General features: G+C 43.5%; 1 protein-coding gene across 2 annotated transcripts in view; it reads right to left on the minus strand.

Annotated features, from left to right (window-relative positions):
• Positions 1-27,315, minus strand: part of pus10 (pseudouridine synthase 10) — a 60,880-nt gene that overhangs the window by 24,316 nt on the left and 9,249 nt on the right. Inside the window, exons 4-11 of one of the 2 annotated variants that reach the window (XM_055639896.1) lie at positions 21,971-22,057; positions 14,112-14,146; positions 10,136-10,247; positions 9,730-9,791; positions 7,701-7,746; positions 6,673-6,737; positions 2,478-2,563; positions 931-1,056 (exon numbers count right to left, since the gene is read on the minus strand). In XM_055639896.1, coding sequence (XP_055495871.1) covers positions 931-1,056; positions 2,478-2,563; positions 6,673-6,737; positions 7,701-7,746; positions 9,730-9,791; positions 10,136-10,247; positions 14,112-14,146; positions 21,971-22,057 — 619 coding nt within the window. The remainder of the gene's footprint in view (positions 1-930; positions 1,057-2,477; positions 2,564-6,672; positions 6,738-7,700; positions 7,747-9,729; positions 9,792-10,135; positions 10,248-14,111; positions 14,147-21,970; positions 22,058-27,315) is intronic. The other variant, XM_055639897.1, reaches the window with a different exon arrangement.

The following is a 27,315-nucleotide window of genomic DNA, read 5'->3' on the forward strand; positions in this document are numbered from 1 at the left end:
CATTCCATGAATTCCTGAACATTGAATTCTCCAAATTTTAAGTAATTTCAAGCCCCCGCTCCCCTTCTTCCCCGACCCCACATTTTTCTCGCCCACCCCTTCTCTCCCCTGCGTCCCACATGGACTCATACCCTTTTCCTCCTTCGCCCACCTACATTCCTTCCTCTAGCGTCTCAATTTACAACTCTTCAATCCTCTCGTTTCGCACCGTCCGTCTTGTCATCTCTTGCGTTTGCCCAACTATGGACCCCCCCCCCTGTCCTCTCACCTGTATCCACCCATTACCTGCCAGGCTTTGTCCTGCCCCTCCTCTCTTCCCTCTTTCTTTCCTCTTTCCTCCTACAATCAGTCTGACGAAAGGTCCCGAGCACAAACACCACCTATCCATGTCCTCCAGAGATGATGCCTGACCCGCTGAGTTACCCCAGCACTTTGTGTCTTTTCCAGATTGACCGTGTGTGACCATGAGAACAATTTACTGTAAAAAGGTGGGGAAAAAAAATCTCACAATTATCAAAAACTTGGAATAAAGATAAAAATCATGCGTCTTTGTGGTATGTGGCACATATGCATCGTCAGTATGGGCCAGCACCTCTATGCTTGTGAGAGGTTTGTACTTTAGAAGCATAGGAAGGAACAGCGGATGCTGATTTACATTGAAGATAGACACAAAATGCTGGAGTAACTCAGCGGGACAGGCAGCATCTCTGGAGAGAAGGAATTGGTGACGTTTTGGGTCGAGACCCTGCTTCAGACAGAGTCACCCTCACCCCTTATCGTCTGAAGAAGGGTCTCGACCCAAAATTTCACCCATTCCTTCCATCTAGAAATGCACCCTGTCCTGCTGAGTTACTCCAGCATCTTGTACTTTTAAAGGTTGAACGAGAAAACATGTGTCGTTTAAGCATTTCACTGAGGTAGGCCGCTTACTGTCCACTTCAAACAGCTTCTTCAGTGGCTCTCCGATAAGTTCTTCGACTGAGGATTCCATTTTTCTCTCCCCATCAATTACCCAAGGAGTCTGTGGCAGAGTTCGGGAGTACTTGTTATATCTGCCTGGGGAGAGAAAAAAAAAAAACCCATGGAAATACGCTCACTAATCTCCAGAAATAATTCTCATGGGAAATAGAAGAATTGATTTATTTAAGAAGGAACTGCAGATGCTGGAAAATTGAAGGTACACAAAAATGCTGGAGAAACTCAGCGGGTGCAGCAGCATCTATGGAGCGAAGGAAATAGGCAACGTTTCGGGCCGAAACCCTTCTTCAGACTGATGGGGGGTGGCGGGGAGAAGAAAGGAAAAGGGAGGAGGAGGAGCCCGAGGGCTGAGGGATGGGAGGAGACAGCCCGAGGGCTGAGGAAGGGGAGGAGACAGCAAGGGCAAACAAAATTGGGAGATTCAATGTTCATGCCCCCAGGATGCAGTCTCCCCAAGCGAAATATGAGGCGCTGTTCCTCCAATTTCCGGTGTTGCTCGCTCTGGCCATGGAGGGGACCCAGGACAGAGAGGTTGGATGGGGAAAGGAAGGGGGAGTTGAAGTGCTGAGCTACCGGGAGGTCAGGTTGGTTATTGCGGATTATCAATAAATTGATTATCAATTAATTGATTTATTTGGCACATTCCAGATCCGAAGCTCAGGGTGACAAATTCTAACGATGGTACTTGGGTTAACGAAATACAAAACTGAGAAGACAAAGTTTTAACTTGTTTACCGCTGCTACAGGTAGAACATGATTCCATGTTTTGGAGCAACAAAGAAGTTGGACACTGGGCACCTCTGGTACAATATTGAGCAAGTTGGCCCTGAACTACCTGGGACTAATTTTACATGGACTTCAGTTTGGTTACAGTTGAGTGCAAGAGCTTTCCAATAATAAAAGTGTTTTGAATAGTGTGGCATGTATAATCATTATATTATTATCTTTCTATCAATAGAACCAATGGAAAATCTAATTTCTGCCTGAATTACAAAGATTTATAGATGAGGAGGATGAAAATGCTTTAAATTAGTAATGATGAGCAGAGCTTCAATGTCCTCAGCGTTTAAAAACTCAAGGTGGCACAGTGGTGCAGATGGTGGTGCAGAGCCTGAGACCTGGGTTTGATCCCGACCTCGGTTGCTGTCTGTGTGGAGCTTGCATGTTCTTCCCCTGACCGCGTGGTTTTCCTCTGGGTGCTCCGGTTTCCTCCCACATTCCAAAGACGTGCAGGTTTGTAGGTGAATTGGCCCCCCCGTAGACTGCCCCTGGTGCGTGGGCGGTGCATGGGAAAGTGGGATAACATAGAACTAGTGTGAACGGGTGTTCGATGGCCCCTGTGGACTGTGTGGGTGAAAGGGCATGTTTCCTCACTGCATCTCTAAAACTAAAAACTATTTCCATGCTGTATATGTACAACTGAAAGCTACTGATTTACGCATGACGTACATCAAGAGATCAAGGAGGAAATTCACGAGATAACTGCGGCAATCTCCTACCTGCCACATAGACTGAGTTGTGGGCGCAGTGAATTTCCTGAACCGTACAGGACCCTTTGGGTGCTACAAGCTGACGAGGAAACTGTCTGCAAAGATGAAAAAATATTGAATCATAGAGATCTAAAACACACAAAATGCAGGTCAGCGTTCATTAAACCTAGGGTTAAATTAGTTTACCCTCATAAGGCACTTTGCAATCTTATTTCAAACATCAGTTTCGAAAGTAAGAAGGTAGACAAACAATGCTGGAGAAACTCAGCGGGACAGGCAGCATCCATGGAGAGAAGGAATTGGCAACGTTTTGGGTCGAGACCCTTCTTCAGACTGATGTCGGGGGGAGGGTAAAAAAATGTAGACCCCACAGACTAGCACCATTGCGTTCATCACTTCCGGCTCCCTGCCCACCCAAGCCTCCAACCCAGCCCTGCACAACCCGATTTTATCTTCTCCCCAAAATCCACAAACATAACTGTCCTGGCAGAACAATTGTTTCTGCTTGTTCATGTCCCATCAAACTTATTTCCACATACCTCAACTCCATCCTATCCCCCTGGTCTAATCCCTCCCCACCTATGTAAACCTTCCCCCCCCTCCCCGACATCAGTCTGAAGAAGGGTCTCGACCGGAAACATCGTCTATTCCTTCTCTCCATAGATGCTGCCTCACCCGCTGAGTTTCTCCAGTATTTTCTGCCTACCTTGGATTTTTCCAGCATCAGCAGTTCTTTCTTGAAAGTTTAGAAAGTAACCTGGATTTTGCACAGATTCAAATCAACGTTGATTATTTGCAAATATTTTACAGTATCTGTTTAAAATGATTATTTTGTAACACCAAATATAAACTCCTATTTAGTTTAGTTTAGAGATACAGCATGGAAACAGGCCCTTCGGCCCACCGTGTCTGCACCGCACAGCGATCCCTGCACATTAACACCACCCTACACATACGAGGGACAATTTACACTTACACCAAGCCAATTAACCTACAAACCTGAACCGGGGAGGAAACAGCAGATCTCAGGAGAAAACCCACGTGGTCACGGGCAGAACGTACAAACTTCGTACAGACAGCGCCCGTAGTCGGGATCGAACCAGTGTCTCTGGCGCTGCAAGCGCTGTAAGGCAGCAACTTTACCGCTGTGCCACCGTGCTACCATTTCCGTTAAAATATCTTTAATATCCATACTGAAAGCTTCTCTCAGATTTCTGAACATTTTAGTTTTCTTTTCGCTGCTTAATCCTTTCATTGGTGTTGGTTGCAAGGAAATGAGTCTTCGGTGGTATAGATCCATAATCAATTGCACTGCTTTAGGGACTCTTTCACTCCATTGTTGTTCCTTCTTCCCATTCTCCATAGTCTGCTTTTCAACTTGGCATAATCACAAGACTGATAGACACAAAATGCTGGAGTAACTCAGCGGGTCAGGCAGCATCTCTGTAGAAAAGGAATAGGTGACGTTTCGGGTCGAGACCTTTCTTCAGACTAAGGACCGATAACAACGTTTCAAATTGGGGGCACCCAGTGCATTACATTTGATCTGTTCTTTGACCAGCGGGGGAAGAGAAACTACCCAAGCCAAAGAAAGAAGAAATGGAAGCTTGTGCCAATGAAGCTGCATAGTGGTGCATTTTAAGGAAGGCTTTAAAAGGAGTTGCGAGGCAGAAGAAGCGGAGAGGCAGAATGATTAATGTTCCAGTGAGAGACAGAGTGAAGGCACAGCCACAGTGGTAGGACAAGAGTGGCAGAGGATGAAGTGTTTTGGGATGCACAGATGGCAAGGAGATCTATATTGACATCGGTATTGGTTTATTATTGGTCTCCAGCAGCTCCTTACTATATGTTCCGTGTATGGTGTGGAACATGACATTAAATATAATGCTAGTAAGAGTGCTGTAGAACCAGAGGATAAATGCCTAAAATATCCTGTTTTTAAATTGTCTGACAACAATCTTAGTGTCTGTAATAAGATAAAATATCTAGGGCATATTATTACAGAACAAATGACAGATGATGAGGATATTTATAGGCAACAACGCATGCTGTATGTACAGGCAAATATCTTCTTGCGTAAATTTGGTGCGTGTGCAGATGCGGTGAAGATGTCGCTATTTAGAGCATACTGCACACCACTCTACACTGCGCACCTGTGGTCGAACTATGGAAAGACAAGTTTGCAGAGACTAAAGGTGGCATATAACGATGCCATGAGAACACTGCTAAGGCAACCTAGATGGTGTAGTGCCAGTAATATGTTTGTAGCTGCAGGAGGGTTAGCACTACACGCATTTGCAGGAATGACTGTAAAAAGCTGTAAGGGTTAGACACTACGAATCCCAGCTGTGGAGACACTGGTATCGTTGTCTCGTTATAGGACATTGATCATCTTTTAATCTGGATTTTTAATTTAAGTATTGTGGGTTTTTGTTAAATATAAATGATGATATTTTTATGTGATATACCATGATTTTATATATATTTATGATATTTGATATGCAATGCATTTTTAATGTAATGTTGCCCCCTGTCTGGACCTTGAGTCCGTAATAAAGTTTATTATTATTATTATTATTATTAGTTATCTGACTGTGATACAATGAAAAACCTTTTAGCATGCTATCCAGTCACATGACAGCAAACACGAGTACAATCAAACATACACTAGTGCAACAGGCAGTGCAAAGAGTAAAGGATACAGAGAGCAGAATAGTGTTGCCTCTACTGAGAAAGTGCAGGTTAAAGAAGTGCAAAGAAGTCCAATGAGGTTGGCTGGGGGATTGGCACCACACCTTTGGCTTGTGAGAAAACTGTTCAATAATCCGATAATGATGGGCAAGAAGCTAGTCATGAATCCAGTGAAAGGTGCTCTGAAGCTATATCTTCTACCCGATAGGAATGACTGAGGTGCAAACAGTTCTTGATTATGTTGGCTGCTTTCTAGAGGTGGCATGAAGTGTGGATGGAGTGGATGGGAAAGGAGGGGGGGGGAGGAGGCTGGTTCGTGTGTTGCCATGAAAAATTGTGATGCATCCCGATCCTGAGAGTCTGAAGAAGGGTCTTGACCCGAAACGTCACCCGTTCCTTCTCTCTGGAGATGCTGCCTGTCCCGCTGAGTTACTGCAGCATTTTGTGTCTATCTCGAGTATGACCAGCATGGATGTTCAAAGGCTAGGGTTGTTTTAAAGAGATAAAAGTGTTTTAAGGGAGCTGGTGCTAAATCAGGTCTACAGTTACAGACATGATGAGGCAGTGGATCATGTAAAGAACAAAATGCAAGCAGCAACAATTTGGATGCCAGGGCGAATGAGGGCAGGAGGATGATAAACTATTTATAAAATCAGGCGATGATGTACAAGATTTTTGTGATTTAAAAAAAAAAGAAATTTATCTTAGAGCGCGAGCTGCTGAACAGATTGTGGGCAGTTGCAAATAAAAGGAATAAAATCAAATGCAAGAAAATGGAGTTGGTGGCAATAGCTTCAGTCTCCCCAAGATTTAGCTGAAAGTCATTACCAGACCAATACTGAAGATAGAAACAAAAAGCTGGAGTAACTCAGCGAGACAGGCAGCGTCTCTGGAGAGAAGGAATAGGTGACGTTTTGGGTCGAGACCCATCTGCAGACCAAGACTGGTGGCTGTCAAAATAACATGACACCAACTTTAATCAACAGTCCTTCAGAAAATTGTTGACATTGTAATGATCTTGTAATCGAGCACCACTGCTGTAACTTTCATCTAATGCAAACTTTAAGAATATAACATTTACGGAGTGGGTTCATCTGCTTTGCACTAATGAAATCTCTGCATCCTTCTGATTTTTTAGTTTAGTTTAGAGATAACAGTGCGGAAACAGACCCTTCGGCCCACCTAGTCCGCACCGACCCGCGATCCCTGCATTTTAACACTATCCTACACACACTAGGGGACAATTTTTACATTTACCAAGCCATTTTAACTACATACCTGTACGTCGTTGGAGAGTGGGAGGAAAGTGAAGTTCTCGGAGAAAACCCACTTATTTGTGGAAGTGTTTTTTAGTTGTCTCAGGGATTTTCCTCAGAATACTTGTTCATTGTTCAATGTACATCATTAACTTATCTTTGCTATCTCCTTGGTGTATAAATTCCCCAATTCCTCAGAAATACAAAATAAAATTTCACGTTCGCACTCAACAAACAAACAACCAGCCAATACTCACTCAAGGAACTCATCATCTTTTATCTTCTCCAAAGCTTTTACCACTGCCATTCGTGTGAAAATAGACTGAAAAGAAAAACTTCCGTTATAATTGGTTCTCAGAACCTCTGCATGTGCAGAGGATGTGGCTAAATGAATTACCTCAAGTTCACCTCCAGCACAACATTGCTAACAAGTCACCTGACTTAGCAATCAGTCTAATTCACATTTACTCTGTTTTCCAAAGAAACACCTTACTGAGATTTTCAAGAGAACACAAATTCTCAGAGACCATCTCGAAAAAAACGCAATTACATCCTCTATCCTGCGATCGTTCCCAAGGCTGCTCAATTCACATATAATAAAGATTAAATTACTTAAATGCAGACAACAAAAATCTATGTGCAGGAACAAACTGCAGATGCTGGCTTAAACCCGTAGACACAAAAAGCTGGAGTGACTCAGCGGGACTCTATGTTCCATTTAAAGTTCTAATTCTAATTGCAAGTAATTAGGAAGAATAGAGTGTTGGCCATATAGAGATAAGAGTATGAATGTGTAGAAGTCCTAGATACATAGAGGTTTGGTGAGAGACTGCACGGAGTGTTGCATGTAGTTTTGGTCTTATTATTGAAAGGGTGTGTCTATTTATTCTTTCTTGCTACATGCTATGCTGTATTTTGTGTTATTTGGATCTCCCAATCTTCAGGCCCACTGCTAGATTTTATATTTATAGATATTTTTCCATTCAGTTTCTAATCATTAATAGACATCTGTGGATTTTCTTTATAAAATGAAGCACTTCCTCTTAGGTAGTGTAAGCTAGTCCTATCAAAAAACTGCTTATAATCGAACAATTAAATGTGTTCCAAGTTCATTATCATGCTCTTTCAAAATAATCTACTTTCCACTCTGGTATACTTTTGGGGAGGTAACATTTATAACCAAATGGTTACAATAAGTCACTTGATTCATTAAATTCAGAGCCACGGGCACTTTTCATGCACTGTTGCTTCTGTTACTCCTGCACAAAATGACATGTTGAATTACCTGCTTGTTTTTTGTTGGTCTGAAGCAGTCACGACACACTGTGGCCCTAGATTAGCACAAAGAGCACAATTAGAAAATCCTAATAATATTACAGTTTTTAAGTTTATTGCTATTTTTTGCTCCACAATACATAAAGCAAACGTTCAAAGCACAAATGCCAGAGGCAATAAAAATTGCGAACTGATGGGCCTGGCGGACTTTTTCTGCGACTGCCGGCACCCGTCAAAGTCAAAGTAAATTTTAATTGTCACATACACCCGAAGATGCAGTGAAATGAATTTGCCAGCAGCGATATACTTAAAAAGAATACACAATACACAATAAGATTTAACACAAACATCCACCGCAGCATTCTTCACTGTGGGGAAAGTTCAGCCAGTCCTCCTCCCTTGTTCACCCGTGGTCGGTCGAACACACTAGAGTGCCCAGAGTGCCCAAATCGGCACTTTCCTACCGGAGTCCGCAGCTTCAGGATGTTATGGGCCGCAGGCCGGCGGCCGGAGCTCTTCTCCGGCGATCCCTCCAGGCTCCTCGATGGAGAGTCCACGCTGCGCCTGCGGTTAGAAGCTCCGCAGACCGCGACTTCAGGCAAATTTTTCCATGTCGCTTCCCTGCCTCCCCTCTCACGACTTGGATTCCTGGAGTCGGGCCCGGAGCATCAGCAGCGGGCGCAGCGTGGACTTTTTCCATTGCGGAGCGGGCGAACCCTTGCCGGGGGACGACAGAGAGGAGTGCTCCGATCGCTGGCCCGCGGACTACAGCCGGCCCTGCGGTCTGCAGTGCTTCTGGCTGCGGGAACTTTAAATATTCGACCGCTGGCCTGCTGTCTACACCAACCTGAAGCCGCGGTCTCCAGTGGGGAAGCACCGATTCAGGACTTATCCTTGTCTGTACCACTGACTAAACCAAACAAAAATGGTAAAGTGTCGAGAAATCACTAAAATCTTTGGTGCACTTACCCCTCCCTAAGAGGGCAACGTAGCCAGTGCTGGGAACCTCTTCTCTAAAACATTCCAGTTGGTCTGGATGATACAAGTATCAGAATATTTGCTAATTTATACACTCAGGTCTCCAGGCAACTGAGCTGCTTTCACCATGAATTTATGCAATCAGAATTATTTAACGACAAGATTTTTTTGTGAATAGTCATATTAATCAATATAAGACATACATGTTGACAAATCAGTCGCGAACATCACTATAGCCTTTAATACACAGGCAAGAGGTTGTTTACTCTTTAATGCAACAGTTTGGGAATGGGACAAAGATGTTCTTCTTGCTTAATCTGTCAATCATCTAATCTCAGCAGTAGCCAACTTTATTTTGTTCTTATCAAATCCAAATTCAAAGCTATTTAGTGTTCATTTCTATCTAAGTATGGAGTTATATCATGCTGACTTGCGGCCATTCACTTCGCTCTTAAGACTGTCTAAATTCATTCCATGCCTGTCTGGGATGGCTCGATGGTAAAGTTGCTGCCTTGCAGCTCTTGCAGCACCGGAGACCCGGGTTCGAACCAGACTACGGGTGCAATCTGTACAGAGTGTACGCTCTCCCCGTGACTACGTGGGTTTTCTCCGAGATTTCCGGTTTCTTCCCACACTCCAAAGACGTACAAGTTTGTTGGTTAATTGGCTTGGTATAACTTTACATTGTCCCTAGTTTGTGTAGGTAGTGTTAATGTACGGGGATCGCTGTTTTGTGCGGACTCGGTGGGCCGAAGGGCCTGTTTCCGCGCTGTATCTCAAAACTAAACCAAACGAAACTCAAATATATGCTTTGACAGTATTATATCCCATTTAAAAATATCCTTAAATCATTTTTCTAAACTTAAGCAATCCAACAACAAAAAAGTCATGGCAGAATGTTATGGGTCTTAACATGAACCACGTGAGGTTTAAATAAGAAAAGTAATTTATGTGGAATAAATTGCACAGTGTGAATTTTCTGCTGTGTTAAACATTTAAATAAACTATAAAATACATGTGTTGAGCAACATGCAGGAAAAATTACAAATAAGGCAACTTACAGAAAATGGCAATCCCCATCTGTTTCAGGATGAGCAAAGACCACACTCACTTCAAATAAGCTCTAATTATTGAAAAAAACAAGTTGTCATTAAGCATAAAATATTCTTTATAACCGATAGTCTTATTATTGTTCCAATATGATAATCATTAGATCAAATATAAAAAGCCAATTTAGTCATATATTTAAAATATTACTGAAAGCATATCATTTCATTTACACTCATTTTTCTTTTGAAAAACTGCATAGCTCAATTATTCTATTACCATAGACCTCAGCAAGTTGATCAGATTTAAGTCCAACAGTTCAAGTTCAGCTATTCAACTTTTGCAACATATTTCACTGCATTTTCACATTCTAAACACTTTGAACATTTGCCAAATCTGACATTTCAGAGATTATAATACCTTGGCATCCACAGGAACACCCAGTTCTTCAGAAAGCAGAGGGTGGGTTATCCACTTAAAAACCTCTTTTATTTGTAAAATATCACCCTTTGTTAAGAAACTTCCTTGTTGCCTGTCAAACAGAGGTATATCATGATGCTGGAATTTCACTCAAGTCTTGTTAATTCTATTGTTTGGGTGCAAAAAGCACGGAAAGACCAAAGTTACGAGAGAACTTGGAGAACTGAGATTACCTGGCTTCAGCTCCTGCTAGCAACACTTACATCAAACCTGATTGAATAGAACTGATGCAAATGCCTTAAGGCGAGATTTTATTTATGAGACTGAAGCGATAGACAGTTAGGTTTTTGCAGAGTAAAGTCGGCCCCGTTACAAAGATTATATCTAAAGGAGGCAGCCAATTTCAACTCAGAAATACCAGTAGCTAATATTTCAAATTAGAGAAGATACATGATTAGGATTGCATAGCAATCAGAATACACTCAAGAATTCTGAACTGAAGCCATGAGAGTAGTTATCCAACAGTTATCCAAGCCTCCTGATCAGTATTAATGTAATGCAAGCTTATGCAATCACTGTGAAAATGGTATTAAAAAAATTAATTGGAATGCATATTCAAAGTATCATAAGACGCCCCTCACATAATACAAAACTAAAGATGAACTAAAACATGCATTTTACAACAAACTAAAAACACAAAGAAGGAAAAAGACAAGACAGACCGTTGGCGAGGCAGCCATCGTACAGCGCCCCCTAGTGCTGTTCTCATCAGACTAAAGGTGTCAACAAGTGTTAAAATGGTGAGTAAGAATGGATAAGCTAATTATTATCACCCTCTCTCCTTCACACCTTCTGAAAAATAGTTGACAGCTACTCAAGTAAAGCAGTTAATAATATGACAGTTAGGAAGTGTAAGCGAGGCAAGACATAAACATTGTGAGGAGAATAGAGAAAAGACGATGTATTTGGAGAAGGTAGGAGTTGAGCGGGGCTTGACATCACCGCCCCGCGCGGCTTGGAATGGCCGCGGGACTCTGCGAGCGCATGCCGGGGGCTCTAACATCAAGAACCCGGTGTGCGACCTTGCATCACCCGGCGTGGCTTAATGGCCGCGGGACAATCGCCATCGCCAGCCGGGGGCTTTGACTTTGACTCTGACATCGGGGGGGGGGGGGGGGGGGGGGGGGGGGGGGGGGGGGGGGGGAGTGCAGTGGAGAGATAAGTTTTTTGGCCTTCCATCACAGCAATGTGATGGATGTTTATGTAAATTATGTTCTGTCTTGGGTCTATTTGTTTGTAATGTAGAAACGTCTGCAAAAACTGCAGAAACGTCATTTTGTTTTTTTGTTTGGACCTCAAGGGGTCCAAATGACAAATAAATTGAATTGAATTGAATTGAATTGAATTGAATATGTGCCATACGCAACCTCTCAAAGTACTTCATCACCATGGAAGTTAATGCCACCAGTTGGTGGTCATTGAGGCATGTCACCTTACTCTTCTTGGGCACGCCGGTATTATTAATGCACTTTTAAAGCAGATGGGAATCGCAGACCCCAGTAATGAGGTTTGAAGATGTCAACAAAAACTCCAACGAGTTGATCCATGCAGGTAGACCAACAGGTCCAGATACTTTGAGGGTTCACCCCACCTGAAGGATCTTTTGTCATCAGCCTCGGTGATTGAGTTTACAATGCCATGGGAGGCCTATGATGGGCCGAGAAGACAAATCGGTGTTTACCCGATTAAAGCATGCACGGACACATTGAGTTCGACCATGCCTTGCTGTCATTTGCTTTTGTCTTTAGTTTAGTTTAGAGATACAGCGCGGAAACAGGCCGTGTTGGCCCACCGAGTCCGCACCAACCAGCGATCCCCGAACATTAACACTATCCTACACACACTCGGGACAATTTACATTTATACCAAGCCAATTAGTCTACAAACCTGCACGTCTTTGGAGTGTGGGAGGAAACCGGAGATCTCAGAGAAAACCCACGCGGTCAGGGGAGACCGTACAAACTCTGTACAGACAGCACCCTTAACTGGGATCAAACCCAGGTCTCTGGCGCCGAAAGCGCTGGAAGGCAGCAACTCTACCGCTGCACCACCGTGCCGCCATGTGGAGGGTGATGGCGTCCAAGCCCTGCCACAGCTGCCGAACAGCTGAAAGAACGTCCTTGAATTCTGAAGCTAAAACCTCTAGTCCAAGACTCTTCCACTAGTGGAAACATCCTCTCTACATCTACTCTATCTAAGCCTTTCACTATTCCGCATGTTCCAATGAGGTCCTCCCTCATTCTCCTAAACTCCAGCAAGTACAGGTCCAGCAAAGACAAACGTTCATCGTAAGTTAACCTACTCATTCCTGGAATCATTCCTGTAAACCTTCTCTGGACTCTCCCCAGAGCCAGCACATCCATCCTCACAATTGCTCACAATATTCCAAATGCGGCCTTACCAGCACCTTATAGAGCCTCAACATTACATCCCTGTTTTTGTATACAAACCGTCTTGAGATAAATGCTGGCATTGTTTGTTTTCTTTCCCACAACCATTGACCCTTATATGACTGCCTAGCACGCTACAAACGTTTTTCACCGTATGTTGGTACACGTGACAATAAACAAAACTATTTCCTTGTATCCCCTATGTTCCCTCACCCTGTCTCTTCCACCCATATCCCATCTTCCAGCCTAACATTTCACTCCTCCTCTTATTTCTCAAACTTTTGTCTCCTTTTCATTTGTCACCTCTAGCATTTGTCTCTGTACCCACACATCTGCTAATCAACCCCCCTCACCATATCCACCTAGCATTTGCCTGCTTTCCGTCCTCTCCCCAACCCTCCTCCATTCCCCCTTCCCGCAGCCCAACTCCATCAGTCGGAAGAAGAGCCTCGACCAAAAACGTCATGTCCATTCCCTACACAGATATTGCCTGACCTGCTGAGTTTCCTCTGAATTTTTGTGTTTCATTCAAATTAATCAAGTTCTCGAACTGAATAAACATTTTATTCAAAGGTTCTTTCTCATCAATTCTTCCTAGCTTCTGGGATAATGGGAAAAGGGGATCAGGTGCAAATCCACATTTTTATTTCAACTAACTGCAAACCTGTTTTTTAAACAAATATTATGCAATGCCGAGCCTTTCTAATCAAGGTAACTAGTTAAAAGCAAAATTAAATACCTGAATTAGGAAAATTAAGTTATGTCAAATTCCTTTTCTTACTGGTTTACATGAGATTACAAATATTAGAGATGAGAAAGTGCAGGGTGGGAATTAAATATAAAAAAATAAAAATTAAATAATTGATAAAAAACAAAATCAAATATTTTATAAGATTCAATTTCACAAAAATCACAACACAGATTGAAACAGACCTTTTGGCCCATCTAGATCATGCCAACCAAGATGCCCCATCTAAACTAATTCCATCTGCCCACATTTCATTCATATCTCTCTGAACCTTTCCGATTTATGTACCATTCCCAATGTCCTTTCAATGTTATTGTATCTGCATCAATCACTTCCTTTAGCAACTTGTTCCATGTACATACCACCCTCTGAATGAGGAAATTGCCCCTCAGATTCCTATTAAATCTGTCTCCTCTCAACTTAAATATACGTCCATTAGTTCTTGATTCCTCAATTCTGGGGAAAAAGACTCTGTGCATTCACCGTCTCTGTGCCCCTTGTGATTTTCCCCTCAGTCTCCTATGGTCCAATGTACAAAATCCACATCTGCCCAGTCTCTCTGCTGTAACTCAGGTCCTGGCAACATCCACGCAAGTCTTCTCTGCACTCTTTCCAACTTAATTGGCATCTTTCCTATAGCAAGGTGACCGAAACTGAACACAGAAGAGTTTTTGTTTTTAATTTCAATTAATAGCATTGTTGAAAATGAAAGCAGTGGCAAATACTGTTAATTGCAGAGAGAGCAAAAAAACAAAAATTTCCTGCAATGATTACTTACCCAGCTTCCTGTTTTACCAGCAACCAAGTGGCATGCTAATAGGTATGTTACCACACCCAAAGATAAAAGAGAAAAGCGTAAACAGTTTAAAAAAAAATGGGGTAACATTTCCTGCCTTACGTGATTGTCTAAGCACATCATCACAAGAGATAAAGTTACAGTCCTCAGAAGTGCAGCCCACTAGACTAACAAGTGAGGAAGTGAACACAATATTTGTTATGCAGCAGTTTAAATTCCACAACCAGCTCTTACAAGAAGTTTAGAAATCCCCTTTACACGACACAGCCTTGAACAATCGTCTTTAGAATGTTTACAGTTCTAGTTACAATTAACACTTTTCCTTTGCGAACATGTGAAATGTTGCTGACACCGTGATTTTTTCCCTCCCCTCACAAAAGAATGATTGTAGTCAGTGTTTGATTCTGAAACACTTGCATATTTCCCTTTGACAGTCACTGCCAGCATTAAGAAACTACAGGTCAGGCGCAAGATAATCGGGCAGCAGCAAAAGAGTTTTTTCCGCTACCCCAATGACAGGCACTGGTGTACTAACATATAGAAACATAGAAATTAGGTGCAGGAGAAGGCCATTTGGCCCTTCGAGCCTGCACCGCCATTCAATATGATCATGGCTGATCATCCAACTCAGTATCCCGTACCTGCCTTCTCTCCATACCCTCTGACCCCCTTAGCCACAAGGGCCACATCTAACTCCCTCTTAAATATAGCCAATGAACTGGCCTCGACTACCCTCTGCGGCAGAGAGTTCCAGAGATTCACCACTCTCCGTGTGAAAAAAGTTCTTCTCATCTCGGTTTTAAAGGATTTCCCCCTTATCCTTAAGCTGTGACCCCTTGTCCTGAACTTCCCCAACATCGGGAGCAATCTTCCTGCATATGATGGTAAACACTTCCATTTTTACAAGGGCTGTCCCACTGAAACACATAAAAGAGGGCAACATCGCACAGATGTTGGGATGTTTCCTTTCGTGGTCAAGTCTCCTTTCATGGTCATGAATAGGACATAATAAAAGATATGAATTCCTTCTCCGGAGGTTTCCATCTCAGATGGCTGTGTGGACTAGATCAGTGCAAGGAGAAGGTATATACATTTTCAAAAGATCAGAGAATTCAAGGACTATAAAAAGAGGAGCTGTCGTCTGGCACAAATCAGTGAAAGGAGCAAAATTAGGCCATTCGGCCCGTCAAGTCTACTCCGCCATTCAATCGTGGCTGATCTATCTCTCCCTCCTAACCCCATTCTCCTGCCTTCTCCCCAAAACCCCTGACACACTGACTAATCAAAATTCTGTTAATCTCCGCCTTAAAAATATCCATTGACTTGGCTTCCACAGCCGTCTGTGGCAATGAATTCCCCAGATTCGCCACCCTCTGGCTGAAGAAATTCCCCCTCATCTCCTTTCCAAAGGTACGTCCTATTATTCTGAGGCCATGGCCTCTGGTCCTGGACTCTCCCACTATTAGGAATATCCTCTCCACATTCACTCTATCCAGACCTGATTGTGTTGAATGGCAGTGCATGCTTGATGGGCCAGGGAACTATCTCCTAAGTCCATGCACAAATACGTCTTGCATTTTCAAGCAAGACTCTTGGACCCCATCACAACATCCACAGGGTGCAGACACATGCGATATATCACACACCTGTTCCTTTGCAAGAAAAAGTATGCATTTTGGGGTAGAGGGACGAAGAATAATAATTCCCAATTGGGCTAAAAGCGTTTCATTGCAATTTTATTTATAACATTTTATTCAGGAACAAAAAAAACTACGCACTAAATTTAAAAACATAACTTCATTAGGAATGCTATCTCATTACATCCAATAATCCGTTCTTGCCACCTCCATCACCAACCACCGATTTTCTGCCAGCCTGCAGCTATTTAACATCAGCCAGCGGCAGGCTGTACCCATGTGCTGATTACACCCAGCTCTCTCAACTCATTCAAATGTTGGGCTGTTTGTTCAATATCCCGTACGGGATGAGCAGATATTTCCTCTCAACTTATGTTGCAATGACTGAAACCATGATCAGTTCTTGCAACAATCAACATTCTCATCGCCGACTCAAAACCTCACACTGGGAAGTCAGAGTCATAGAGTGATACAGTGTGTAAACGGGCCTTTCATCCCAACTGGCCAACATGTCCCAGCTACATTAGTCCCACCACCCCACGTTTGGTCCAAATCCCCCCAAACTTGTCCGATCCATCTACCTGTCTGTTTCTTAAACGTTGGGATAGTCCCAGATTCAACTACCTCCTCTGGCAGCTTGTTCCATACACCCACCACCCATTGTATGAAAAAGTTACCCTTCAGACTCCTATTAAATCTTTTCCCTTTCACCTTAAACCCATTCCCCTACTCTGGGCAAGAGATTCTGTGCATCTACCCGATCTATTCCTCTCATGATAAATCTCAAAATTAACCACTCTTCACACCCCTGATGTTAACTTTGGCCTCAATATGCCAACATGTTGAGAGTTCTGAGTCTGTGGAATTCTCTGCCTCAAAGGGCAGTGGAGGCTGGTTCTCTGGGTACTTTTAAGGGAGAGCTAAATAGGGCTTTTAAAGATAGCGGAGTCAGGGGATATGGGGAGAAGGCAGGAACGGGGGGGGGTACTGATTGGGGGTGATCAGCCATGATCATATTGAATGGCGGTGCTGGCTCAAAGGGCCGAATGGCCTACTCCTACACCTATTGTCTATTCCATTGTTCAACCATTTGTAAATATGCAGCTCAAAATGCTGTTGCTTATTTCCTAACTCACAGAAAATTGTCATAGTCATAAAGCACAGAGAGGCCCTTCAGCCCAAATTGTCCATGCTCACCAAAGTGTCCATCTCTGCTGCTCCCATTTGCCCATGTTTGACCCTGATCCCACCTATAAACTATTCATCCTCTATCCCTCTGCGCACTGACCTATATTAGAAGAACTAGCAGCAGGCAGCATGACAGGAATAAGATCACGTCTGATCTTTTACCTCTGCGCTACTTCTCTGCACTAAACTTGTTTGGCATAATTGACCCAGAAGATCCCTGAATCTATTGACTTCTGGTTTGAAGGCTGTTGGTTAAATCGAGACTCAGGAATTCCCAAGCCTCTCCATATCCCTTTCATTTTAAGGAAAATCCTCAAAATCTAACTATGCCACAAAGCTTTTAGTCATCTGCCCTTATATCTTGCTGTAGCTCAGCACTAACTCTCTTTGAGAACTCTTTTATGAAGTTCCCTGGGATGTTTTTACATTAATGATACATGGATTATTGTAGCTACAGATAAAAGCAATATAAAAACTAATTGTGTATGTTTATACCAGACTCATTTTATACAGAACTGTGTGGATACAAGTAATTAAATGGATTAATTAAATCAGCCGCATTTTAAAATTACAAAAAACACATGCATTGCTGTCTCCTACTGGATAGACCTGGTATTACATGTAATATGGTTTCAGGACAACAAGATTCAAGATTCAAGATTCAATATTCAATTTATTTGTCATTTGGACCCGTTTAGGTCCAAACAAAATGACGTTTCTGCTGCCATACATTACAAACAAATAGACCCAAGACACAAGCATAATTTGGCATAAACATCCATCACACTGTGATGGAAGGCCAAACAACGTATCTCTCCACACTATCAGACAAAGTCAAGCCCCCGGCTGGCGATGGCGATTGTCCCACGGCCATTAAAGCCACACTGGGTGGTGCGAGGTCGCACACCGGGTTCTTGATGTTAGAGCCCCCGGCGTGCGCTCGCAGAGTCCCGCGGCCATTCCAAGCCGCGCGGGGCGGTGATGTCAGGCCCCACTCCAGGAGCTCTTCAACCCTGCAACTCGGGCGGGAGAAGTTTCCGGGGGAGCCCTGAAAAGCGGTCTCCCTCCAGGGACCCGTGGGCTCCCGGTGCCGCCGTCCGCCAGACCCGCAGTTGCAGCCTCCGAATCTCCAGAGGTCGGGCCGCAGCAGCAGCAGCGCTCCTCCACCGCTCCGGACTCGGCCAGCTCCGCGACGGTGAGGTGATAAATGCAGGGAGAGATTTAAAAGTTACCCCCTCCACACACACCCCAACAAAAAATAACAAAAACTACATAGAAACCTAATAAAAACGCAGACCGGGAAGGCCGCTGCTGACGAGAGTGTGCCTTGACAATACTTTAATTTTTATCTAATTTAACAGAGAGCTGAACTTGGCAAAACTGTTGATGAACAACGCTCACACTATACAATTAAAAAGGGAAACATTAATTACAATAAATCTCCAGGATTATCCTCGGGAATCTTGCACAATATCCCTGGACAAAGTTATGGGAGCATATCCTGCCATCCCAAGAATCAAACTAACGGAGGAACTAGCTAGAAGGGCTGAAATTAGTTATTACACTCATACTTATAGAATGGAAAAATGATTTGCCCAGAAACAACAATTAATCCGGTAATAATTTTAGACTTAAGTAAAATTATAAAATTCTCCTCAGCCTTTTAATGGTCCCCCTGGGTTCTAAATCGCAAAGGGAAAAAATGCTGGTAAAATGATAACATATTAATTTTTGTGTATTCTAATAATCTGCATAAAATATATTTTATAAATTCCTTGATGAAATGCACTGTCCTTTCACTAACCTTGCCAAAATCATAAATTTACCTCACCAGAAGGCTGTATTCTTTCATGCTGATTGCAATCATGAGATTGCTTAATATGTTAATGCAAGAATCCCACCAAGAGGCCTGCTGATGAAGACAAGATACACAAACATTGCAAACTCTACAAGCAATGAAACTGTGCACTTTCAGTCCAGCACATTATAAATTTTCCTGAGTTTTTAATTAAATATTTTATGCACCTCAGTGGTATGTTTGCACCAGCCTATGGGCCTTATGGGCCTGGCCCACTGTACGAGTTCACCCAAGAGCCAAGTTTTAAAAAAATCAAACTCGTGGAAGCGCGTAGAATGTACGTAGCGGGTACGTCGGAGCTCGGGACGGCTCGTAACGCTAACGGCAGGTACTCGGGAAACGCGGTAAGCTCGGGAAGACTCATGAAGATTTTTCAACATGTCGAAAAATGTCCACGAGAGCCCCGAGAACCTACGAGCGGCTATTACCGTAATTCTCTGAGTTCGAATCAGATGAAACTCGGGAGAACTCTTGAATTAATTTATACAGTGAGATAGCCCCATTAGTCTGAAGAAGGATCTCGACCCGAAATGTCAGCCATTCATTCTATCCAGAGATGCTGCCTGACCCGCTGAGTTACTCCAGCATTTTGTATCATTTAGCCCGTAGTCAGTGTCTGGTTTGAGATAAGATATGAAGTAGGAATAACTGAAGTCATGCATTTATAATCTGCACCACAGAATTCAGTCTCTATAACAGCACTAAAAATATAGGAATCTTGCGAATTAAGAAAATAATTAAATGTTCTTATTACTCACAGTGATGACAATGGCCCAGTAACTGTGCATTACATAGCACAAAATCCTTAAAGCAGAAAACCACAGAGGCTGGAAATCTGAAATATGGTCATAAGATCATGTGATAGGAACAGAATGAGGCCATTCGGCCCATCACGTCTACTCCGCCATTCAATCATGGCTTATCTATCTCTCCCTCCTAACCCATTCTCCTGCCTTCTCCCCATAACTCCGACACCCACACTAATCAAGAATCTATCTATTTCTGCCTTAAAAATATCCATTGACTTGGTCTCCACAGCCTTCTGTGGCAAATTATTACATAGATTCGCCATCCTCTGACAAGAAACTGTTCTTCATCTCCTTCCTAAAGGAACATCCTTCAATTCTGAGGCTATGACCTCTAGTCCTACTTTCCCACTCATGGAAACATCCTCTCCACATCCACTGTCTAATCCTTTCACTATTTGGTAAGATTCAATGAAGTCCACCCTGATTCTTCTAAACTCAAGCGAGTGCAGGCCTAGTGCCGCTCATATCTTAACCCACTCATTTCTGGAATCATTCTCGTAAACCCCCTCTGGACCCTCTCCAGAGCCAGCGCATCCTTCCTCAGATATGGTGCCCAAAATTGGTCACAATGCTCCAAATGTGGCCTGACCACATTTGCCTCAGCATTTCATCCCTGTTTTTGTATTCTAGCCCCCTTGAAATTAATACTAATAAAAATGTTAATAAAACTAATGAAATCGCCCTCTTGAATTAAATGCGAATAAAAATAATGGTACGAAAATAAATGAAATAAAAACAGAAAATGACGATTTTTTGCAGCATTATCTCCAAGGTCTTTTCAAATCTGCCCCATACTACGTTTCAGATGCGTTCAAACTTACCTATAAGTTTTAGCGACGGCATTTACAACATGACTTTAATGGATTGGAAAATGTAGCCAAGCACTTTCCGTACACTAAACAGTTAATTTCAAACACAATGTAGGGATAGCAGCTACAAGGAATTTCACACTGGGAAGGTGAGTGATTAAGGTTAAAATATTTAGCTACAGTTTAATGCAGATTTACATCTGACTCAAGTAATGCACAATTCTGACACAAGGACACAGTAGCAAACCAGCATATTCTTATGTGTCAGCATTGTTCACTTTGCTCACATTTAAACCCGGCAAATATCAAAAAAGACTTATAAAACTGCAAATTTATATATGCATGTACAAGTTTATGTATGCAAAGAAGAACAGTTGTTGATTTAAGTCATGGTTTTAACTGTGCTACATTTTTTGATTTGATCATAGAAACATAGAAACATAGAAATTAGGTGCAGGAGTAGGCCATTTGGCCCTTCGAGCCTGCACCGCCATTCAATATGATCATGGCTGATCATCCAACTCAGTATCCCGTACCTGCCTTCTCTCCATACCCCCTGATCCCCTTAGCCACAAGGGCCACATCTAACTCCCTCTTAAATATAGCCAATGAACTGGGCTCAACTACCCTCTGTGGCAGAGAGTTCCAGAGATTCACCACTCTCTGTGTGAAAAAAGTTCTTCTCATCTCGGTTTTAAAGGATTTCCCCCTTATCCTTAAGCTGTGACCCCTTGTCCTGGACTTCCCTAACATCGGGAACAATCTTCCTGCATCTAGCCTGTCCAACCCCTTAAGAATTTTGTAAGTTTCTATAAGATCCCCTCTCAATCTCCTAAATTCTAGAGAGTAGAGAGTTTGCTTTTGCTATTTGCTTTAGGAAGAAAAACCTCAACAGCTACGGGTGAAAGGACATGAGAAACTGAAATATAATTTGGTAAACTTAGTTCCAAATCATCTGTTGTCCAAAAGCAGAGGAGGAACCAAGTCCACTGTCGTCACTTTAAAAAAAGTCTATACATCATGTATTAAATCATGAGAGGAATAGATCGGGTAGACGCTCATAATCTCCTGCCCAGAGTAGGCGAATCGAGGACCAGAGGACATAGGCTTAAGGTGAAGGGTAAAAGATTTAATAGGAATCTGAGGGGTAACCTTTTCACACATGGTGGGTGTATGGAACAAGCTGCCAGTTGAGGCTGGGACTATCCCAACGTTTAAGAAGCAGTTAGACGGGTACATGGATAGGACAGGTTTGGAGGGATATGGACCAAGTGCAGGCAGGTGGGACTTGTGTAGCTGGGACATGTTGGCCGGTGTGGGCAAGTTGGGCCGAAGGGCCTGTTTCCACACTGTATCACTCTGTGACTCTAACATGAGATGAAATCAAAAAACATGGGAAAAACAAAAGATTATAATTAGCTAGATAGACTGATTGACGTAGATCATGGCAGAGATATTTATCAAGTAAAGCAAAATATTAAGATACACATTTCATTCAACAGAACAATTCAGTTTAAAAATGAGATACTGGAACACTCACCTCTCTAACCAAGAGCTGTGGTGGCAGCGAAACTGAAAATACAAGGCTACTAAAATGATATCCAGCAGATTCCACTTTGCCACACACCTGAAAAACAATGCAAATGTTGCATTTATAGGAGAATGTAAATTAAAACAAGTGACACAAAAAACTGCAGGTGCCTGAATCTCGATCAAGACACAGCACTGGGGAGCTCAGCAGGCCATACAGCAGCTGGGAAGAGAATCGACAGATGACATTTCAGGTCAGGACCCTTCTTCATAATGTGTAAGAAAGAACTGCAGATGCTGGATTAATATCGAAGGTAGACACAAAATGCTGGAGTAACTCAGCGGGTCAGGCAGCATCTCTGGAGAGAAGGAATGGGCGACGTTTCCGGTTGAGACCCTTCTTCAGACTTCTTCTTCTTCTTCTTGCGTATTGCGTGCACAGCCAAAAGTTGTAGGACACCTTGTTTTATTTGATTGTGCGCGCCGGGTTGATTGCATTCATCGAAACAGGGCGGACCAAGTGAAGGTTGCAAACTCCCACCCCTTCTTCAGGCTGATGAAGGGTCTCGAGCCAAAACGTCGCCCATTCCTTCTCTCCAGAGATGCTGCCTGACCCGCTGAGTTACTCCAGCTTTTTGTGTCTCCCTTCTTCACGCTGTTGGGAGCAAGGTAGGAGAAAGTCTGAAAAGAGTTGGGGTCAGGACAAATCAAGTGAGAGGTCGAATCAGTGAGGGGGGGGGGGGGGGGGGGGGTGGTGTGTGTGTGTGTGTGTGTGTGTGTGTGTGTGTGTGTGTGTGTGTGTGTGTGTGTGTGTGTGTGTGTGTGTGTGTGTGTGTGTGTGTGTGTGTAGCAGATGGGCAGAGAAAGTGACAAACGTTAGAGGTGAAATAGAGACAAAATGGTGTTAGATAAGGAGAGGAGTGAAATGTATGGAGGGAGGGATGTGGGTGGGAAAGGACAGGGTGGAGTGGAACGAGGGGGAATAAGATGGAGCTGGAGGACTTGGGGGATGCGAGATGTGTAGACAAAGGTGCTGGGCAGCTGGGACGTAGGGGTTGGGAGAAGATGGGAGAAGATGGGAGATGTTGGAGCATCATGGAGTGCACCTGGGGTGCATGGGAAAGAAATAGGAGTATTACTTGAAGTTGGAGTACGCCATTCATCCCATTGCAAGCTGCCCAAGTGGAATAAGAGGTGCTGTTTCTCCAGTTTGAACGTGGCCTCACTCCGATAACAGTGGCAGCCCCGGGACAGAAAGGTCAGTGCGAGAATGGGAAGGGGAGGTAAATATGAACAGCAACTGGGAGATCCAGTAGACGTTAGCATGCAGCTAGGCTTGCCTCGTCCGTAAGAGATGAGACGGGATCTTATAGAAACATATAATATACTTTAAGGGATTGGACAGACTCGGTTCAGGAAAAATGTTCCCGATGTTGGGGGAGCCCAGAACCAGGGGTCACAGTTTAACAATAAGGGGTAGGCCATTTAGGACTGAGATGAGGAAATCTGCCATCAAAATCAATTATTTTAGTGAAGTCGCTATTCCAGTCTGACTACATCTGGTTTACTGCCAGATACAGCATGGAATTACCATTTCCATTATTACACACAATGATTCTCTATTAAAAATGAACAGATAGGTCCAATATTTGTGATCACTTTTGGTTTTGGAGTGTAATGCCATTAAGCAGCATTTCCAAAAATGGTGACCCTCGGACTATCCTTGATCAGACTTTGCCGGCTTTAAACCCCTGTCCCACTGTATGAGTTCATTCAAGAGTTTTCCCGAGTTTACCCTGATTCGAACTCGGAGATTTACGGTAATGGCCGCTCGTCGGTACTCGGGGCTCTCGTGGACATTTTTCAACACGTTGAAAAATCTTCACGAGTCTTACCGAACTTACTGCGTTTCCCGAGTACCTGCCGCTAGCGTTACGAGCCGCTAAGAGACGTCCCCGAGCTCCGACGTACCCGCTACATTCATTCTCCGTGCTTACCACGAGTTTGATTTTTTTTTTAAACTCGGGAGAGCTCTTGGAATGAACTCGTACAGTGGGACAGGGCTATTACTTTGCACTAAACGATATTCCCTCATCATGTATCTATACACTGTAAATGGTTCGATTGTGATCATGTATTGTCTTTCAACCGACTGCATGGCACACAACAAAAGCTTTTCACTGTACCTCGGTACATGTGACAATGAACTAAACCGAAAGAGTGTTGTTTGTGGTCCCAGATTGAGCTTCATTCAAATCATCGTGTGGCTGTGGTAAACTAATTAAAACCATACTTTCAACAAATTAGATTCAGTAAGAGGTGTTCACCAGGGAACATTTACATCATTGATTTGTTCAGATCTCCCAGATCTGTCCTTTGGAGTTTTCTCTACACCTGGAAACCCAGATCTGTCCTTTGGAGATTTGAGATCCAAAACCCAGTGCAAGGTCAAAAGGATATTTATTAGGAATAGAAAATATTTGGTTGAGACGATGTGGGTCAAAGGAACAGAGAGAAAGGTTGCAAGAATAAAGATATGGTGGGAGGTGCAATTGGTCTTGCGAATGTTGAGTTTGAGAACATCATGACCTATCTCGGACTTTAAGCTCGAAATTTAAACACCCGGGCGACATGGTGGCGCAAAGTTGCTGCCTTACAGCGCTGGAGACCCAGGTTCGATCCCGACTAAGGATGCTGTCTGCACGAAGTTTGTACGTTCTCCCCGTGACCGCGTGGCTCCAAGTTCTTCGATTTCCTCCCACACTCCAAAGGCGTACAAGTTTGTTGGTTAATTGGCTTGGTGTCTGTGTAAATTGTCCCTAGTGTGTGTTGTATTGTGTTAGTGTGCGGGGATTGCTGGTCAGTGCGGACTCGGTGGGCCGAAGGGCCTGCTTCTGCGCTGTATCTCTAAACTAAACATAGCCCAAAACTAAAAGACTTGCCACAAGAGATGGAGACAGCTCACATTAGTCCCTATCATACCCTTGGTTTTGCCCCATCAGGCACAGGCCTCTTCCCCACCCTCTCTGCAGCTTAACAAAGGGCAATTGTCATTCCCAGTTCTGTCTAAGGGTCTTCGAATTGAACAATTGAAACTGTTTCTCTTCCTACATTTGCAGCCTGACCAGCTACTGTAAGTGTTTCCAGCATTTTCGGTTTTTATTTTAGCTTTCCACCATCTGCAGGCCTTTTGGTTTTATTTTTGCTGACTTCCTGAACTACTGCAGTATCATGAATGAAGGTGGACATTCTAGACCCCGTGGCGATGAAGAATCAGCAACTCATTGCCAAATCAAGGTGGGCTGAAGGGCCTGTTTCTGTGCTGTATCTCTAAACCAAACTAAACCTCCACCAGAGCGAGGTTAACTACCTAATTCCGATATTCAATGGCATTAACATTGCAGAGATCCACTCCACCAAAATCGCGGGATCATCACAGATGATTAACTCATCTTGGCCATTTCCTGGGGCTAGAAACATAGATCAGAGGCTTGTTCCCCACAGGAAATGTCATATTTTCACGGGAGGTTTACATACAGTCTAAAAGTGCCTGATCTCAACTCGGAACGTCGCCTATTCCTTCTCTCCATAGATGCTGCCTCACCCGCTGAGTTTCTCCAGCATTTTTTTTCTACCTTCAATTTTTCCAGCATCTGCAGTTCTTTCTGAAACTGAAAGAATTCTAGTTTAGTTTAACTGTACTAAGTCTTTAACCCATGGCGAGCGTTTGTCGGCACCGGGCCTGTACTCGCTGGAGTTTAGAAGAATGAGAGGGGGGGGTCATCATTGAAACATACAGAATAGTAAAAGGCTTGGATGGAGTGGATGTGGAGAGGATGTTTCCACTAGTGGGAGAGTCTGGGACTAGAGGTCATAGCCTCAGAATTAAAGGACGTTCCTTTAAGAAGGAGATGAGGAGACATTTCTTTAGTCAGAGGGCGGTGAATCTGTGGAATTCTTTGCCACAGAAGGCTGTGGAGGACGTCAGTTGATATTTTTAAGGCAGAGATAGATAGATGATTAGTACAGGTGTCAGAGGTTATGGGAAGAAAGCAGAAGAATGGGGTTGGGAGGGTGAGATCAATCAGTCATGATTGAATGGCGGAGTAGACTTGAGAGGCCGAATGGCCTAATTCTACTCCTATCACTTATGATCTTATGACCTTATTAAACTGTCGGGTACTCCTGACATCCTCTCCCAAACCCACCACCTCAGCCGTAAAGGTCAAGCCACCACAGGCGAGCACCACCACTGCAGGTTCCCCTCCTAGTCACACTCAACCCGGACTTGGAAACATATCAGCAAATCCTCCTTCAATAGTGAACCCAAATCTTGTAATTGTTCACAGAATGAAAGAGTTGTACAGCGCCGGAAACAGGCCCTTCATCCCAACTCATTCATGCTGACCAAGATGCCGTCCTAAGCTGGTCCTATATGCCTGCGAGAGAGGACCGTGGAAGAGACGGACGGCGTGTGAGGTAACTTGGACATAGGTCGGGAGAGATTGGACCAGTGGGGATCGGGTATGGATTTGGCACATACTCCTCCAAACCGTCCTGCCCATGAACCTATCCAAAGTCTTTTGCAAATATTAATTGTAGCCACTTCTACCATTTCCTCTGGCAGCTCATTTCATACACCCACTACCCAGGGCTGTCTTAACAACATTATAGCCCCCCGGGCAAAGCAGTGCACTGGGACCCTTACACTTCCAGTTTCCTTATGCCGAATCAAATATGCACTTGATGTTCTTCTCCGTTTTCATGTTCTACAATAACATTCTACAATACATAGATTAGCATGGGGCCCCTATGCTCATGGGCTGCGGGCAACTGCCCACCCTGCCCATGACTTAAGATGGCCCTGCCACCGCCTTTTGTGTGAAAAACCTGACTCGCCTTGAAATCTTCCCCTCTGTGGCCTTAAATATATACCCACTAGTTTTAGACTTCCCTACACTGGGAAAGACTGTGTTAATTCGCCTTATCTATGCCACCTCACGATTTATTTATCTCTATAAAGGTCACTCATCATCCTCCTCTGCTCCCCCGTCTGTCCAGAATCGCTCGATAATTCAACGCCTCCAGCTCCAGCAGCCGTCTGGTGGATCTATTCTGCACCCACTCTCTCTTAGTCAGCTCATTCCAATAATAAGGCAACCAAAACTGCACACAATATTCCAAGTAAGATGTCACCAACACTTGCACAGTTGCAATGCAATATCCCAACTCTTGTACTCATTACCCTGTCAATAAAAACCATCTGGCTCAAAATACAAATGATCTACACGTTCAAATTTTCTAAAATGATTTTTTTTTAAATCTATTTTTTTAAGAACATCTATTTAACCATGA

Source organism: Leucoraja erinacea, chromosome 8 (genome assembly GCF_028641065.1).
Source record: "Leucoraja erinacea ecotype New England chromosome 8, Leri_hhj_1, whole genome shotgun sequence".
NCBI lineage: Eukaryota > Metazoa > Chordata > Chondrichthyes > Rajiformes > Rajidae > Leucoraja > Leucoraja erinaceus.